We start from the raw sequence: 18,142 nt of genomic DNA on the forward strand, positions 1-18,142 counted from the left end.
AGTAAATTTTATTTGCTTGAAAATCAATCCTTTTTTTAGGCAACACAAATAAATTTAGGAAGAGAAACAGATATAAAGTATGCGCTTTAACCTATAGGCAACCTCTTGAATAAAAAGCTCACAGTTGTCTCTTTGCAGGGACTTGTTCTCCTATTTTTAATTAAGTGGTATTGTTTTAGATTTGGTAAAGGTTTTTCCTCACTTCAAGTTTACACTAAAAAGCGGAGCACACATGCACTTTTAGTTTTCTTCACAGTTATTTGAACAAAATAATTTCAGGCCACTGCAGCAAAGATAGTTTGTAAATTGTGATGCCAGAAATATAAGAACAACTACCAAAAATATAACAAGTGAAACGCCTAGATACAATTTTCTATTTCATTCAGAATCTAGCTATATTGAAATGGGGCCACTGTAAGATCCACACATTAAGTCCTCATCTTTATATCTAATATTGATGTTCCTGGGGGACAAGAATTATTTAACTCTGAGTCGTTTGATAGGTTATCCTTGAGTTGGATAACCACTATTTGTACAATAAGCAGGTTGCTAGCTAAGAATGATCCAAGAATGAATTTATATTAGCAATCTTGGTATTGAAGTATTGAGGAATGAGAAGTTAAATGTTTCATAAAACCTAAAAAAAAGTTCTTATGGTAGACAGACAAAGATAAAGTTGTTATGATAGATGGACAAAGATAAAGCTTACTTTTCTGTGTTATATAGCTTAATCTTAACTGCAATTTATGAGGTGGGGCAGATTCCAGTTTTTACTAAACTTTTTGTCAGAAAACATAGATCATAGTTATTATGCAAAACAATGAGACACATTTAAAAGTGACAATTTTCCCGTGAGAATTCCTTGTGCTTTCTTTGAGCACTCAACAAAACACATTACTCTTTCTACATTAATTCTACCCTGTGGCATGTTTTAGAACTTGTTTATTCTACACATAAACACACACTGGTTTTCCCTGAACCATGTTGTAGACATTTTGCCCTAGAAATAAATTTCTATGGTTGTTGAATTTGCAGGTTAGTAACAAGCTACATACAAATATGCTTTTTGTTTTCTTTAAATAGAATACAGAAATAGTTAATTTGAGACTTACCCGACAGTTCACAGCCAAGAAGTTCCATTCGCAAAGTGCAATGTCTTCGACAAACTTGGGGATAGAGTCTTACATACTGAGCTTTTATGGGGGGTGTGAAAGAGTTAGCATATGGAGTGTTGTTATCAATGTTTCCACGAAACACCTGTGTAAAAACAATACAGAGTTTAAAATTATTCATTGCAACAGCTTATTTACCTATTTTTACATATTGACCCTACCTATACCTTATCAAAAATAATTGTTCAAAGAGCAGATTACATTATTTGGGAGCATGGAGCATTTGAGAAGTGCCTTGCCATGAGCACTGAATATAAAACCCAACCATAAACTCCTAATTAAAGCCATAAACCACTGTGGCTCATGACATGATCTATATTCCACTGTGATGGTCTTGTCAATTTTAAGGCCAGTCTTTCAGAACCAGGGCAGCGCTCTTCTCTTTTTTTGAGAAATGGACACCTTAAATCCTTCAATTTAATCTGGGACTGTCTGCTCATTTTGCTACTTAGTATTCATACTTTTGGGGGTAGAAACCAGTCTTTGCTACTGCTTCCTGATCATCCAGTCTCTCTAATGCTATGATTAGATTTATGATGCTTTAAGGTTTGACTCATGAAGATTATATCTTCATCAACCAGTCCCAAGTACTTGGATAATAGAATTCCTTATTAAAATTTCCAGCTAAAAACTATGTTTGCCTCTAAAATTCAAGTATTATAATGTGTCATTGTAAATTCATTAAGGCTTATTCTTATTTTACCTTTTATGTAAACCTGATAATCCAAAAACCTTATTTACATTCATTTAAGAGGGCAATTTAAAAAATATTTTATATAATTTATTAGAGTCTGGTATAATGCCTGATTTTAAATGGAATGATCTCCAGTCCTGATATTTTTAAAATTAAAATTTCTGATGAAGAACTAAGAAAAGAATTGGGAATATCATAAGAAATGGAAAGGAGGTATTGAATATTGAATATTATATTCAATATTATATTATATTGGAAGAAAGATTTGTTACTTAACAAAATAAAATATTTTAGAGGTATTGAATATTGAATATTATATTCAATACCTCTAAAATATTTTATTTTGTTAAGTAACAAATCTTTCTTCCAATATGAAGCATATAAAGATATATATCTCTTCTATCATTTAGGTCTTTTCTTGCTTTTAAGAAAATAGTTTTCATTGATATAATAGTTATTTCATTAAGAAGTGCATTAATCGGCCGGGCGCGGTGGCTCACGCCTGTAATCCCAGCACTTTGGGAGGCCGAGGCGGGTGGATCAGGAGGTCAGGAGATCGAGACCATTCTGGCTAACACAGTGAAACCCCATCTCTACTAAAAATACAAAAAATTAGCCGGGCGTGGTGGTGGGCGCCTGTAGTCCCAGCTACTCGGAAGGCTGAGGCAGGAGAATGGGGTGAACCTGGGAGGCAGAGTTTACAGTGAGCCGAGATCACACCACTGCACTCCAGCCTGGGCGACAGAGTGAGACTCCGTCTCAAAAAAAAAAAAAAAAAAAAAGTGCGTTAATCACAAAAGCAATAAAAATGTATCATTAAAATAAAGCCTAATTGTCATACAAAAGACTGTGTCCACCTGTGTCAAAGTATTTGTAGCACCACCAATTAAAATCTGTGAAAATCTTAAATGTCAGGCATTTTAAGTTTATAAATTGGAGAATTACTACTTCCTTCACCACACTAGCCCAGTTAAAAACAAGACGCATTGGTAATTTATTTTCATCAAAATAAGTCTTCTCCTGAAGACCTTATCATTTGATAATCAATGATTATCAATGACATTTTTCTTTTAAATTAAGTAGGTTAAATTATTCTTACCATGTCTTCATTGGTGCCTTTCACTTTGTACATTGCCCAAGTCTTTCCATCATTACTGTAGGCAATTTTGTAGGATTTTATATACTCTGGGCTTCCAATCCTCTTGGCTCCTTGGGTAATCACACCAGTAACTCTCATTTTCCTTTGCAAATTTATCTGAAAAGACAAGCACAATCAACAATAATCTTATTGCTTTCAGGATAACAATACTGAAAATACGAATTTTAGAAATGGAACATTGTTAATGCAGATTAATAATAATATAAAAAGCTAATAATTTTCATGTAGTTTTTACGGATAAATGTTTACAATAGGTATATATTAAGTTTAGCTTCAAAATCCCTTTCTGTAATGGAATACTATTTTTAAGTAAACAAATATTGGTGAACAGGCTTTGAAAAGGGCAATGTGCCCCAAAAACATAAGTATAGAAAGCATCTGGTTTCTCACGATATGCAGATGTAACTTAATAAACCGAAAACTGGGAATATTCTCTTGTCAAAGTAATCTCAGTGTCATTACTATAAAACTCTATTGTCAACATAACTGTTAATGTGTATAAACTGATTTAAGCTTCTAGAATTTCCATTTACAATAAAACATGACAATTTCACTGAGATCTTTGAATACCAGAATTTTAAAAAGTAAAGACAAAAATGATGTCCAAACCAAAAACAAATAAGTATCCCTTAAGTTTCTGGATCTTTACACTGTAGTCTGTGGAGCATTTTTTTTTTAAATTAAATGATTGCTTTTTTCTTCATTTTATTATTAAGTAAAATTTCTAACTGGAATTTTCTCTCTCCATATTTTCTCCGCATTCCAAATCACTTTACAACCGTTTGCTTCAAAAGTAACATACATCAAATAAAATTGTTATTATTCTTCCCATATTTAATAGAGATATCTTTTTGACACTTAACATTTAATAACTAAATCAAATGCTACAATGTAGAAAAGTGCCTTATTCATATATAGTAAACATTAAAATTAAAATGCCTTTATGATGTTTATAAAATCTTTTAAATGTTCTTGATAAATTGCTATAAATCACCCTCTCCAAAAATATAAATCGGAAAAATTTAAATATGTCATGCCATAATATTAAGTTAATGACTCAGATATTATTTTCCAAAGAAAACCAGAAAAATCTTCAGATTCATGTAAGTGATTAGAGTTTTCCACTGTAGGATGAGACTTTGAGAGTTAGCATTTGAAATGGTCCATGGTGTGCATGATGAAAACAGCCACTCTATCACCATTGTCTCTGAGTCTCCCAAAGTCTCATCTTCCCCGTTGAAACCTCATAAAATCGTTCCCTCAACGATTACTCACAAGGTGATTCTCAGTCTTATTCATATATAAAGAAAATCTGGAGTTTTGATGAGTACAATTTTTGTGTTAAAATTCTGGGCCAATAGTCCCTTTTTTCCTTGAACAATGCTAAGTGGATGGACTCAGATATTCAAGTTTGGTTTTCTCATTTTGATGTTCAGACATCACACAACAACAATAACCATGAGTACATTTTAAGTCCCATTCCTCTTTGGAGGTTCAAAAAGACAATATCCCTCATGAATGTAAATTTTACTTACTACTCTTAATATTTATCTCCATTTATCTCCATTAGTCCTTTAAAGTTTGATTTTGGAGTTTTAACTGTGCAACTTGAAAGAGGGAATGTTTGAAAGATGTTTATTTCAGTATGTTAGGTCAATTAGCACATCACTATGAAAAAGTCATATTCTTTCATTATCTTATGCATGACATTTTCTTTTTTTTTTAATCTGAGACTCTTTGCAGTTTAAACACTTCCAATACATACAACATACACAATGGACACTTTGAATCATGTTTTCTCTCATTTTGGAAGCCAAGTTTCACATCTGATGTTGCTGAACATTCCTTTTTCAATTATCTTTTATCTCATTTCAATTATCTTGTTTATACCTGTTGTAGACAGCCAAATTATCTTTGCTAGATTTTTGGCTCATAAGCTATAGACACTAATTTTCTAAAGCTTTAATTGTAGATGCATAATAGGATCAAAAAATAAAAACCTGAGTTTGTATTTTTCTCTAAATCATTAAAAATCATGTAAAAATTCTTTTTGCTCTAATATTTAGAAGCTCTGCATATATATTTTAGGAAGATGAATTGCAGTTAGTTAAGCATCACTCAGTTTGGGTTGTGTCTAACTTTTAGTAGATATTTGTAATTAAATTTTGGCACTGTTTCCATTAAACACAAAATTAAAATGAAAACATTTATAAGAATACAGGCTCAGGCTCACTAAGTTTTAGTACTTACAGGTTTTAAACTTTTGACTTTTCATGTATCTAGCACTATTAAGCTTGGAAAATAATTCAATATAAGGAAGCTAAGCTGTCACCATCATAGTCATACTCAAATTTAATACCAGTAAACTATGTTGCTATAGGAAATAAACTAAGTAAGCCTTTGAGGAAATATATAGTATGATTTTAGAAACACCTCCACTTACAAGTATCTGCAAGTAATTCCTTTCCATCCCATTCCAACATTATTTTGTGATATCTCTGTAAAATAACAATGGCTAAAAGGTGATATTAATTTTATTCTCCCTATATGAACTATCCCACATACTATGTAAAAGGTCTATTGAGGATTGCATCAGAAATGCCTAAATTATTCTCTATGAGCTTGGTGGATGCCTGAAAAGGAAATAAAATATTTTCATTTATGTATCTGATTTCAGAGAAATTGTTGTTCCACTGGTGGTAGGAACACTGTGTATCCTTAAAAAGCAGAAGTGCCTTCTAAGGTATTTTGAGCAAATGGTGGCCTCCTACATTAATATAAATAGAATGATAATCTGAATCTAGAATGCTTAGAATGTATGCTAAGGGTATGCAGAAGGGAGGAATGGACTGATGGGGGTCTCAGTCTTGGTTTTGTCACTTCTGACCTATATAATCTTGAACAATTTGTCTAAGCTTTTTGAAATTTAATTTCCTCCCTGTAAAGGAGGTTTTTATAAAATATGTGAAGGTTATATGATATGTGCATGTAAAATATTAACAACATCTGCCACCTAGAAAGCACTTAGAACATGTTTTTTATTTTAAGTTTTTGGGGTTTTTTTAACATGAAAAAGAGCAAAAAAGCATTTCCTTTACATCTTCTGCCTTAACCACTCAATGCCAGAAAATTTGGATTTTGAGAAGTGTATTATAAAAGCCGATAATCATAATGATATGGGGTGGCGACAGGGAAGTGCTGGGAGGAGAAGGGCAGGGACCCTGGCAAGGGTTCCACCCTCGGGCCTGTGCCCACGGATCTAGGTGAGGACAAACACTCGTGTTTTCATGCCCAAATGTTGCATTTTCCAAGAGCACCTGGCCCACCACGCCCCCATCCTGTGCCTGTAAAAGCCCCCAGACCCTAGTGGGCACACACACAAGCAGCTGGGCACTGAGAGGAACAGACCGGCAGAAGAGCACACAGGTGGCTGGATGTGGAGAGGAGCAGAGGAGCAGAAGAGCACCACCGACAGGCACCGGTAGATGCCAGCAGGCCATCAACCGGCGGAACGATGTGGATACCAAGGGGAATTTGGCCAGGGCAGTTGGAGGAGAGTCCTGCCACTGAGCAGCCCAACTCCAGAGGAAGACCACCTTCCCACTCCATACCCTCCTGGCTCCCCATCCACCTCATTGAGAGCTGCTTCCACCACTCAGTAAAACCTTGCACTCATTCTCCAAGCCAACATGTGATCCGATTTTCCCGGTACACCAAGGCAAGAACCCCGGGATAGAGAAAGCCCTCTGTCCTTGTGATAAGGCAGAAGGTCTAACTGAGCTGATGAACATAAGCTGCCTACATATGGCAAAACCAAAAGAGCACACTGTAACATGCCCAGTGGGGCTTCAGGAACTGTAAACATTTACCCCTAGAAGCTGCTGTGGGGTCAGAGCCCACGCTCCCAACGACCTGCCCATCTGTCTCCTCCCCCTAAGGGTATTGCACAGTGAGACACTGAAGAAGCGAGCCACGTCCCATCACACACCCTGCAACGGGGACAAGGGAATTTTCCTGTTTCAATAACAAGCATGTAAAGATAATTTTGCAAACAACTTTCAAAGCTATATACTATATACTAATAAGACATTTAGGGCTACTGTGGTTAAGTGTGTGTGTGTGTGTGTGTGTGTGTTTAAATCTAATCATGAGTCTTACCATGGGGGATGGGATTAATGGGTTCTTGACAAGAAAGCAACTAGCATGGGCTACTGGCCCTCTCTACTGAATCCAGCACTTAAGATGCCCTGGGACAGAACATTGCTGATCAGGCTTTGAAATTTATCATACTTGAACACAGAAACTATGGTAAAGCCTTAGTGTAAGTGGAAATTTGAGATCCCAGTGTATGTTTGTGTGTCTGGGGTTTATTGAGAGTAACTCCAAGGGCTTCATAAAGGTTATCAGGCTTGGGAAGAACTTTCTAGATGTTCTATTTCTCTTTCTCATTCTCATTTTGCTTGTTGAACTCTTTCTGATCTACCCAGTTCCAGCCCACTACCAGTGAGAAGCAGTGGAAAAATGTGGGCCAGGCTTAGAGGGAAGTCTGTAGGCACTAGCAGGCCTGAGTGTTGTACCCTCTGCCCTCCACATTGCAGGTTATGGACTAAGGAGGTAAATCAGAGTGATGAGGTCCTGGTAAGAGCAGTGTCTGAGGCAGATGAAGTATTTTGCAGGAAAGGGGACTGTAGAGTCAGTACAGATTATAATTCTGCTATAAGGTATCCTCTCTACATCAACTTAATCCACTTGTAGTAGCTGAAGCTGGGACATGAATTTTACCCTTCCTTCTAGATACATCACTAGCTAAGGTATTAATAACAAATTCTCTAGGGAATGGAAGCACCATGATCAAAAGGAAAAAACAGAACTAATGCTAGAATAAAAGGTAGTCTAATGGAGAACAGATTCAGACTTTAAAATTCAAAAGAAATCCCTGAAAAGACAAAGAAGATTTTCTGAAACATAAGACAGGAACAAGCATATAAATAAGAACCAATTGGTGATACTGGATAATTGGATATAAAAAGATAATTGTCTAAATAAAATTCCCAATGGAGTGGTTTCAATAGCAAAGAAGCATAGAGACATAGCTGAAGAATAAACTAGTAAGCAGCAAGACAGTGTTATAAAACTCTTTCCAGAAGGGAAGAGGACGGATTGCTGAGACTTCTCATATTGGGAGATGATGCAACTAACAATTTACTTTGAAAATTCTAGAGAAGCAAGAAATAGTAAAAACTAATTTAAAAGTTCTGCAAGTTTGCTTAATATAAGATCAACATATAACTATTCTACACCAGCAATTATTGACTGAAAATATAATCAAAATAGTGTGATACCAGCACACATGGAGACATATGAATAGAACAGAATAGAAAACCAATAGACTCCAATATGCAGGAAACCTTTGTATATGAAATAAATAATATTTAAATGAGAGGAAAAAAGACAGATTATTAAATAATTGGGACAATTTGATAGATTTCTCAAATAAATTTAGATCATTGTCTAACATCCTATCCTAAAATAAGTTCCACAAAATAATCAGAGGAAAACACAGAATTAAAAACAATCTCAGAGATAAAAATGGGTTTCTATTCATGACACTAGATTTAAAAATGTTATTAATTAAAGTAAAAATTTCTGCAAGATTAAAAGCAAAATAAATACAAATGACAAATGGGCATTAAACTTTTACAAATTATGTCATAGCAAGTGGTTGATCAATCAAGGATATTAGATTATACATATTGATAGATAAAACACAACTAACCCAATAGAAATGAGCAAAGGATTTGATTAGTAGCCATTAAAAGGAATGCATATGGATTTTAAACATATGAAAAGATAATCATATTCATAAAAAAGTAAATTAAATCTACACCAAGTAATCATAATTCACCTATCAAAAACAAAAATAAAAATGTTGGACTACACAATATTAGCAAGAATATAGAGAACTACACATGTTTATATCTATGAGACTATAAATGACAGTTTTCATGTGATAGTGTAATGACATCATATTTATGAAAGACAATTTGGTTATATGTAACAATGAAAAACACACATCCTCTTTAACTCAGCAATTCTATTTAAAAAAAGTATCCTACAAGTATGAGTAAACTGATGTTGGCAAAAAGTTATTCCCTACAGCACTGTATATAAAAAAACACAATTTCAAACAATTTAAAGTATCTATCAATAGGCACCTAAGTAATTTTATTATGAAAAAGTACAGAAAAGAAGATACTATTTACTTGTAAAACATAAGAACAAGAATGAAGGAGGAAGGGAGGAAGGAATAGAGGGGGTGAGAAAAGAATGGAGGGATGGTGGACGGAGAGAGAGATCTTAGCATAATGCTGTGGAAAGAGTAGTAAGACTTCAGCAACAGGACAGTGTATTGCATACTACCCAAAATTTTAAAAAGTAAACATTTTTATTACAAGAACATCACAGGTAAAGTTCACAGGAAGGTGACAATCTGGGAGAAGATATCTGCATGTCTAGATTTGACAGGGGCTGCTTCTTCTTCTTCTTCTTAAAAAGTAAACAGAACCAAAGACAAAAACCACATGATTATCTCAATAGATGCAGAAAAGGCATTTGACAAAATTCAACAACGCTTCATGCTAAAAACTCTCAATAAATTAGGTGTTGACGGGACGCATCTCAAAATAATAAGGGCTATCTATGACAAACCCACAGCCAATATCATACTGAATGGGCAAAAACTGGAAGCATTCCCTTTGAAAACTGGCACAAGACAGGGATGCCCTCTCTCACCAATCCTATTCAACATAGTGTTAGAAGTTCTGGCCAGGGCAATTAGGCAGAAGAAGGAAATAAAGGGTATTCAATTAGGAAAAGAGGAAGTCAAATTGTCCCTGTTTGCAGATGACATGATTGTATATCTAGAAAACCCCATTGTCTCAGCCCAAAATCTCCTTAAGCTGATAAGCAACTTCAGCAAAGTCTCAGGATACAAAATCAATGTACAAAAGTCACAAGCATTCTTATACACCAATAACAGACAAACAGAGAGCCAAATCATGAGTGAACTCCCATTCACAACTGCTTCAAAGAGAACAAAATACCTAGGAATCCAACTTACAAGGGACGTGAAGGACCTCTTCAAGGAGAACTACAAACCACTGCTCAAGGAAATAAAAGAGGATACAAACAAATGGAAGAACATTCCATGCTCATGGGTAGGAAGAATCAATATCGTGAAAATGGCCATACTGCCCAAGGTAATTTATAGATTCAATGCCATCCCCATCAAGCTACCAATGACTTTCTTCACAGAATTGGAAAAAACTACTTTAAAGTTCATATGGAACCAAAAAAGAGCCCTCATCACCAAGTCACGCTACCTGACTTCAAACTATACTACAAGGCTACAGTAACCAAAACAGCATGGTACTGGTACCAAAACAGAGATACCAACCAATGGAACAGAACAGAGCCCTCAGAAATAATACCACACATCTACAACTATCTGATCTTTGACAAACCTGGCCAAAACAAGAAATGGGGAAAGGATTCCCTGTTTAACAAATGGTGCTGGGAAAACTGGCTAGCCATATGTAGAAAGCTGAAACTGGATTCCTTCCTTGCACCTTATACAAAAATTAATTCAAGAAGGATTAAAGACTTAAATGTTAGACCTAAAACCTTAAAAACCCTAGAAGAAAACCTAGGCTATACCATTCAGGACATAGGCATGGGCAAGGACTTCATGTCTAAAACACCAAAAGCAATGGCAACAAAAGCCAGAATTGACAAATGGGATCTAATTAAACTAAAGAGCTTCTGCACAGCAAAAGAAACTACCATCAGAGTGAACAGGCAACCTACAGAATGGGAGAAAATTTTTGCAATCTACTCATCTGACAAAAGGGCTAATATCCAGAATCTACAAAGAACTCAAACAAATTTACAAGAGAAAAACAACCCCATCAAAAAGTGGGCAAAGGATATGAACAGACACTTCTCAAAAGAAGACATTTATGCAGCAGACAGACACGTGAAAAAATGCTCATCATCACTGGCCATCAGAGAAATGCAAATCAAAACCACAATGAGATACCGTCTCACACCAGTTAGAATGGCAATCATTAAAAAGTCAGGAAACAACAGGTGCTGGAGAGGATGTGAAGAAACAGGAACACTTTTACAATGTTGGTGGGACTGTAAACTAGTTCAACTATTGTGGAAGACAGTGTGGCGATTCATCAGGGGTCTAGAACTAGAAATATCATTTGACCCAGCCATCCCATTACTGAGTATATACCCAAAGGAATATAAATCATGCTGCTATAAAGACACATGCACACATGTGTTTATTGCAGCACTACTCACAATAGCAAAGACTTGGAACCAACCCAAATGTCCAACAATGGTAGACTGGATTAGGAAAATGTGGCACATATACACCATGGAATACTAGGCAGCCATAAAAAATGATGAGTTCATGTCCTTTGTAGGCACATGGATGAAATTGGAAATCATCATTCTCAGTAAACTATCTCAAGGGCAAAAAACCAAACACTGCATGTTCTCACTCATAGGTGGGAATTGAACAATGAGAACACATGGACACAGGAAGGCGAACATCACACTCTGGGGACTGTTGTGGGGTGGGGGGAGGGGGGAGAGATAACATTAGGAGATATACCTAATGCTAAATGACGAGTTAATGGGTGCAGCACACCAGCATGGCACATGTATACATATGTAACTAACCTGCACATTGTGCACATGTACCCTAAAATTTAAAGTATAATTTAAAAAAAAGTAAACATTTTTATTACAAGAACATCACAGGTAAAGTTCACAGGAAGGTGACCATCTGGGAGAAGATATTTGCAATGTCTAAATTTGACAGGCGCTTCTTCTTCTTTCTTCTTCTTCTTCTTCTTCTTCTTCTTCTTCTTCCTCTTCCTCTTCCTCTTCCTCTTCCTCTTCTTCTTCTTCTTCTTCTTCTTCTCCTCCTCCTCCTCCTCTTCTTCTTCTTCTTCTTCTTCTTCTTCTTCTTCCTTCTTCTTCTTCTTCTTCTTCTTCCTCCTCTTCCTTCTTTCTTCTTCCTTCTTCTTCCTCTTCTTCTTCTTCTTCTTCTTCTTCTTCTTCCTTCTTCTTCTTCTTCTTCTTCTTCTTCCTTCTTCTTCTTCTTCCTCCTCTTCCTTCTTTCTTCTTCCTTCTTCTTCCTCTTCTTCTTCTTCTTCTTCTTCTTCTTCCTTCTTCTTCTTCTTCTTCCTCCTCTTCCTTCTTTCTTCTTCCTTCTTCTTCCTCTTCTTCTTCTTCTTCCTCTGTCTTCTTTCTTCTTCCTTCTTCTTCCTCTTCCTCTTCTTCTTCTTCCTCTTCCTCTCTTCTTCTTCTTCCTCTTCCTTCTTTCTTCTTCTTCCTCTTCCTCTTCCTCTTCTTCTTCTTCTTCTTCCTCTTCCTTCTTTCTTCCCCTTCCCCTTCCCCTTCCCCTTCCCCTTCCCCTTCTCCTTCTTCTTCTTCTTCTTATTTTGAGACGGAGTCTTCCTCTGTCACCCAGGCAGGAGTGCAATGGTGCGATCTCGGCTCACTGCAATCTCCACCTCCTGGGTTCAAGCAACTCTCCTACCTTATCCTCTCGAATAGCTGGGACTCCAGGCGTGTGCCACCACTCCCGGCTAATTTTGTATTTTTAGTAGAGACGGAGTTTCTCCATGTTGGTCAGGCTGATCTCAAACTCTCAACCTCAGGTGATCTGCCTGTCTCGACCTCCCAGAGTGCTGGGATTACAGGTGTGAGCCACCGTGCCCGGCCCACAGGGGCTTATTACTAAGTACACCAGTTCTCAACCATTTGGTCTTGGTACTTTTTTAAACCTTGTACAAATTATTAAAAGCCCCAAAGAACAAACACGTGCAAAAGTGTGCATGCACACACACACACACAGACACACACTCACATGCCATTGTGGGTTTTATATATATATATATATATATATATATGTAAATATTTATCATATTAGAAATTAATACTGACAAATTAAAAATATATTAATTCACCTAAAAATGACAATAATGAACAGGTTAAATATTACCATAAACACTACATTTTTATGAAAATAATTATATTGTTCAAAAACAAACAAAAATTTACTGAGAAGAAAGAGTTATTTTATATTTTATCAAATCTCTTTGAAATCTAGCTTAAGAGAAGACAGGTTGTCATATTTGTTTCTATATTCAATCTATTGCAATATGTTGTTTTGGTTGCAATACAGGAAGAAAATGTAGCTTCATACAAATATGCAGCTAGAAAAGAAGACATGACTTAGCAACTTTTCCAGATAACTGTAGATATTCTTTGATACCATACCAAGACTTGAAAAGTTTGCTTTTTAAATTTTAACAAAAGTAGTTTGTTAAATTTTAGTTGCTTTGTGGAATCTGAAATCTACCAATGAAGATTTTGTATTCCTTGTGTTAAAATCCATTGGTCTATTTTGCACTTTGAATGGATTTTTCACCCATGCATGGTTTTGTAGCATTATACATTGGTCATTTGCAACATACTGGCTCACCGAGCTATGTAGATTTTCTAAGTGATGACACATTTCACTATATAATACAAAAAACTTGCACTGATTAGTATCACCACCAATTTCATCAGAAAAGTTTTTAATTATTGGAAGGTATGAAACTCACATTGATAGTTACAAGTTTTCCAAAATTATAAATTTCACTTGAAATTTCCAATTTTATAACTAGCAACAAAGACTGTCAGCTGTTTTCGTTCATGTGGCAGGATTGCTTTATTCATTTTCAAGAAAATATCTGCCTGATATCCAGGTATGAATAACCATAGTTGGTCTGTCAGTTGTTCTTTGAAGTAAACATGATACAAAAAAGTAGGGGAAGGGAGTTGTTTATCTTGAAACTCACACAATCTTGCAAATGCTTTTCCTGTAGACAATGGTCACATTTCAGTACTCAGCAAAAGTGCTTTATGCATAAACCCCTTTTCATCACACAGAATATTATAGAATTAACAAGGACTGACATTTAATAAAATAATAAAATTAGTTATCATTACTTCTTCATCAAGGATGTTCTTAAATGAATTGGATACTCTCTTTTTTTACTCATAAGTGTGTAAAATAGAGATAAATACACTGATGACTAGTATAGTTTGATGCTATTGTCATGATTTGTGCCAAGGCACTAGCAGTTTTACTCACCACTGTTTGTGGCATCAGTACAAATGTTAACAGAGTAAAAGTGGCAAATATCATCTTAGAAATATTATGAAAATTGTGTTGATTTGTGAATCTCCTGAATGAGTCTTTGGGATCCCCTGCTTCTTCAAGGGATATGTGAACTGCATTTTCAGGTGAGAATAACTGATCTAAAATATACAAGGGTGTATGAGTCCATTTTCATAATGCTATGAAGAAATACCTGAGACTGAGTAATTATAAAGAAAAAGAGGTTTAATGGACTCACAGTTCCCATGGCTGGGGAGGGCTCACGTGGCAGAAGGTGAAGGAGGGGTAAAGTCATGTCTCACATAGTAGCAGGCAACAGAATGTATGCAGGGGTCTGCCCTTTATAAAACCATCAGATCTCATGAAAGTTATCCACTATCATGAGAACAGCATAAGAACAGCATGGGAAAACCTGTCCCCATGATTCAATTACCTCCCACCGGGACCCTCCTCTGACACATGGGGATTATGGGAGCTACAATTCAAGATGAGATTTGGGTGGGGATCTAGCCAAATCATATCTAGCCAAATCATATCAAATCATATCTTCTCCCTTCTTTCTTCCTCTTCCCCTCCTCCTCCTCTTTCTTTTCTCTTCCACTTCTTCTTTTCTTCTTTCTTTTTCTTCCTCTTTTTTTTTTTGCAAATCACATAGACACACACAATGCAAAGAGATGAGGAAATCAATAGAAAATGGAGCAAATGATATTAAAGGTAACTCAGAGAAAATCTTCACTATTAAAGAAATGCGATTTTGTTAAAAAAAGATACAACAATTTACAGCCAACAGAATGGCAAAACAAAAATATCAAATAATATCAAGTATTGGTGAAGTATTCTGATGCTGATGATGGGAATGTAAACTAGCATAGTCATTTCTATCTGTTAGTTGTTAGTAAAATTAAGCAACCCTATTTCCGGGTATTTTTCCCTGAAAAACTTTTGCATAAGTGCTCAAGAAGAAATCCATACACATGTCTATTGTAATAACTTTTATGTTAGCAAAGGAGAGAAGCTTAGGTGAGTATCCCCAGAGGAATCGAATATTAAAATATAAAGTGTACCTGTGTGTATGTGTGTGTGCGAGCTCTCACACAATAAATATACTCTCTAAGAATCAGAAATGATGAACTGGGTTTTTATACGAATATCTAAAAAACATAAGAATATGTGAAAAAGAAACAAGATAATTAAATACACACAGTACCATGTATGTAAATTTAAAAACACACCTTATGATATAACATCATGTACTCTCCAATAATTGACTTCAAATCAACACAAAGAAGGTAGAATGAAAGGTTACACATCAGCTACTAGGTTGGGCTCACATAGAGGAAGAGGAATAGGAAGGAAGGTGGGAAGAGAATAACAATTTAATATTAAATGGGAAGATACCTTACCCAGACTAATGGTAATAATGTGCCTTGAAATAGGGAGGTGTAGTCTTACATCAGTGCTGGCAGGTGAGATCTGAAGTGGGGGAAAAATCATTGGTTTCTCCTTTACTTTTCTGTTCTCAAGGAAAATGACTTAAGTATGGCCATATTATGCAATAGTACAGTTACCTACAAAACTGATAGGAATGTTGAATACAGAGGTCCTAAATCCATTGGAATTTCCTGGGCGATAGAAACCTCTTTTGTTCTAATGTGGTGACTCTTGATAGGCTCCTGAATAGCCTTGATATGAGAGTGGTGGCCAAGGGAACCAATCATGTGATTGGAGGTGTGGAACTTCAGCCCCACCCCCGCCCTGTCCTCTAGGAAGAGGAGAGGGACTGAAGGTCGAGGTCACCATTACTGGCCAATGATTTCATCAATCAGGCCTAAATAATGAAACTTCTATAAAACCTCCAAAGAACAGGTTTCAGACAGCTTTCGGGTTGCTGAAGACACAGAGGATGCTGTAGGGTGTCACATCAGAGAGGGCAAGGAAGTTCCCCATCTCTTCTCCCATATCTCACCCTATGCTTCTCATCTGCTTGTTCATCTGTATTCTTTGTAATATCCTTTATAATAAACAAGTAAATGTGTTTCCCTGAGTTCTGTGAGGCATCCTAGCAAATTATTTGAACCCAGTGAGGGTGTAGTGGGAACCCCAATTCAGATGCAATTAGCGTGTGAAGTCTTGTGGAACTGTCTTGAGGAAGTCTTGTGGGACTGAGCCTTTAACCTATGGAGCGCGCAGTAACTGGCGTTAGTGTAAGAGTGTGCAGTAACTGTAGAATACCCAGTCAGTGTCCACTGAATAACTGGTTGTTGGTGGGGAGAATCACCTTTTTGTGACCAGAAGTAAAGTGTTCAGTGAAAGAGTAGGAAATTTTTTTCTTTTTTTTCTATCTCAAACAAGTATGTTTTCAACTGGTCACAGTGAAAACAATTCTCCTACTAGGGCTTCTGCTTCGGAGCTGGCAATACAAATATGTCTCAGGCAAAAAGAACAGGTAACCATCTGTTTTGGGTGATACCAGAAATAATTTGAGCTCCCCAGCCGGTTCTAAATAGACTTCCAATGATTTGGATTGCAAATATGTCACTTAAGGGATTTAAAAAAATAAAGAGACAAGCATGATCACCAAAAGTTTCCAGTTAAAAAGCACAGTTAAAAAGTTACAGGGATTTGCAACTCCCCTGTTCTTTCACATTATCTTATTAATATAAAGTATTTTATCAAATGCATCATTATTAACACATTCTGTGAAGGCTTGGGTGGTGAGAAGCATCATGAACACACCTAAGGAGGAAGGCTTTGGAGGTGTTTAGGGATAAAAAGAGTAACTCTGGTTCACGCGTGTAATCCCAGCACTTTGGGAGGCCGAGGCGGGTGGATCATGAGGTCAGGAGATCGAGAACAGCCTGGCTAACACGGTGAAACTCTGTCTCTACTAAAAATACAAATAAAAAAAAAATTAGCCCGGCGTGGTGGCGGGCGCCTGTAGTCCCAGCTACTCGGTGGGCTGAGGCAGGAGAATGGCGTGAACCTGGGAGGTGGAGCTTGCAGTGAGCCCAGATTGCGCTGCCACTGCACTCCAGCCTGGGTGACAGAGCGAGACTCTGTCTCAAAAAAAAAAAAAAAAAAAAGTAACTCAAATATAACTAGTCCTAGTGGCTACAATAGAGTCTCTCTTAAACAACCTCCATATCAGCAACAACCTGAGCACTGACACTCTTCACTGCCGCTGTGAAACATAATTGCTGCTCTACACATCTGGCACTTTGGGCTGTTCTCTGCTAAGCCAACTCTCTTCTGTTCTTGCAGATGAATTGCACACTCATCAAGGGTCATTTGTGTTTGTTCCCCAATCGGTTTTCTTTTCAAGTTGTGATTGTTATTCTACTTATGTAATCTAATTAAACATAATTGATAAAATGTGACTGGAAAAGAAAAGGTTTTTTTCTATGAAAACATGAAAAAGCTTTCCGAAAAACCTCAAAAAGGCATAGTACTAACGAGTCTATAATATTGGGATAATTAATTGATATCTAGGATTCTATACTTGAATAGCTTCATCAATATGTTTAAACAATGAAATAAAAACAAGTATCAATTATAAATTTCTTGATGTACTTTGTCTAAGAAACATAGTATGGAATTTAAATGCTTTTTTATTTTAATCAAAGTTTTTAGTAACTAACCAAACACTAGTTCTGATGCTCCCAATAAGAGGACCTTGAAACTATCCCCCACGTTCTGAATGCTGGTTAGCCTTTGACGTGTGTTCAATTAACTTAACTGTCCTCTTTGAATAACCATGGGAAAAGAACACATATGCATAAACATAAAACTATAATCTCTTTATGATTCTCTGCACCTGGTAAAACTTCCAATTAAAATGAAACAACCCATTCACTACACAGCATGTA

At 36.2% G+C, this 18,142-nt stretch overlaps 1 protein-coding gene across 6 annotated transcripts in view; it reads right to left on the reverse strand.

Annotated features, from left to right (window-relative positions):
* EDIL3 (EGF like repeats and discoidin domains 3) overlaps positions 1–18,142 on the reverse strand; it is a 447,876-nt gene that overhangs the window by 123,617 nt on the left and 306,117 nt on the right. For all 6 annotated transcript variants that reach the window (XM_024246691.3, XM_054555109.2, XM_054555108.2 and 3 more), the window contains 2 exon segments: positions 2,966–3,121; positions 1,113–1,257 (listed from right to left, as the gene is read on the reverse strand). In XM_024246691.3, the coding sequence (XP_024102459.1) occupies positions 1,113–1,257; positions 2,966–3,121 (301 nt within the window).

This window comes from Pongo abelii, chromosome 4 (assembly GCF_028885655.2).
Source record: "Pongo abelii isolate AG06213 chromosome 4, NHGRI_mPonAbe1-v2.0_pri, whole genome shotgun sequence".
Taxonomy (NCBI): domain Eukaryota; kingdom Metazoa; phylum Chordata; class Mammalia; order Primates; family Hominidae; genus Pongo; species Pongo abelii.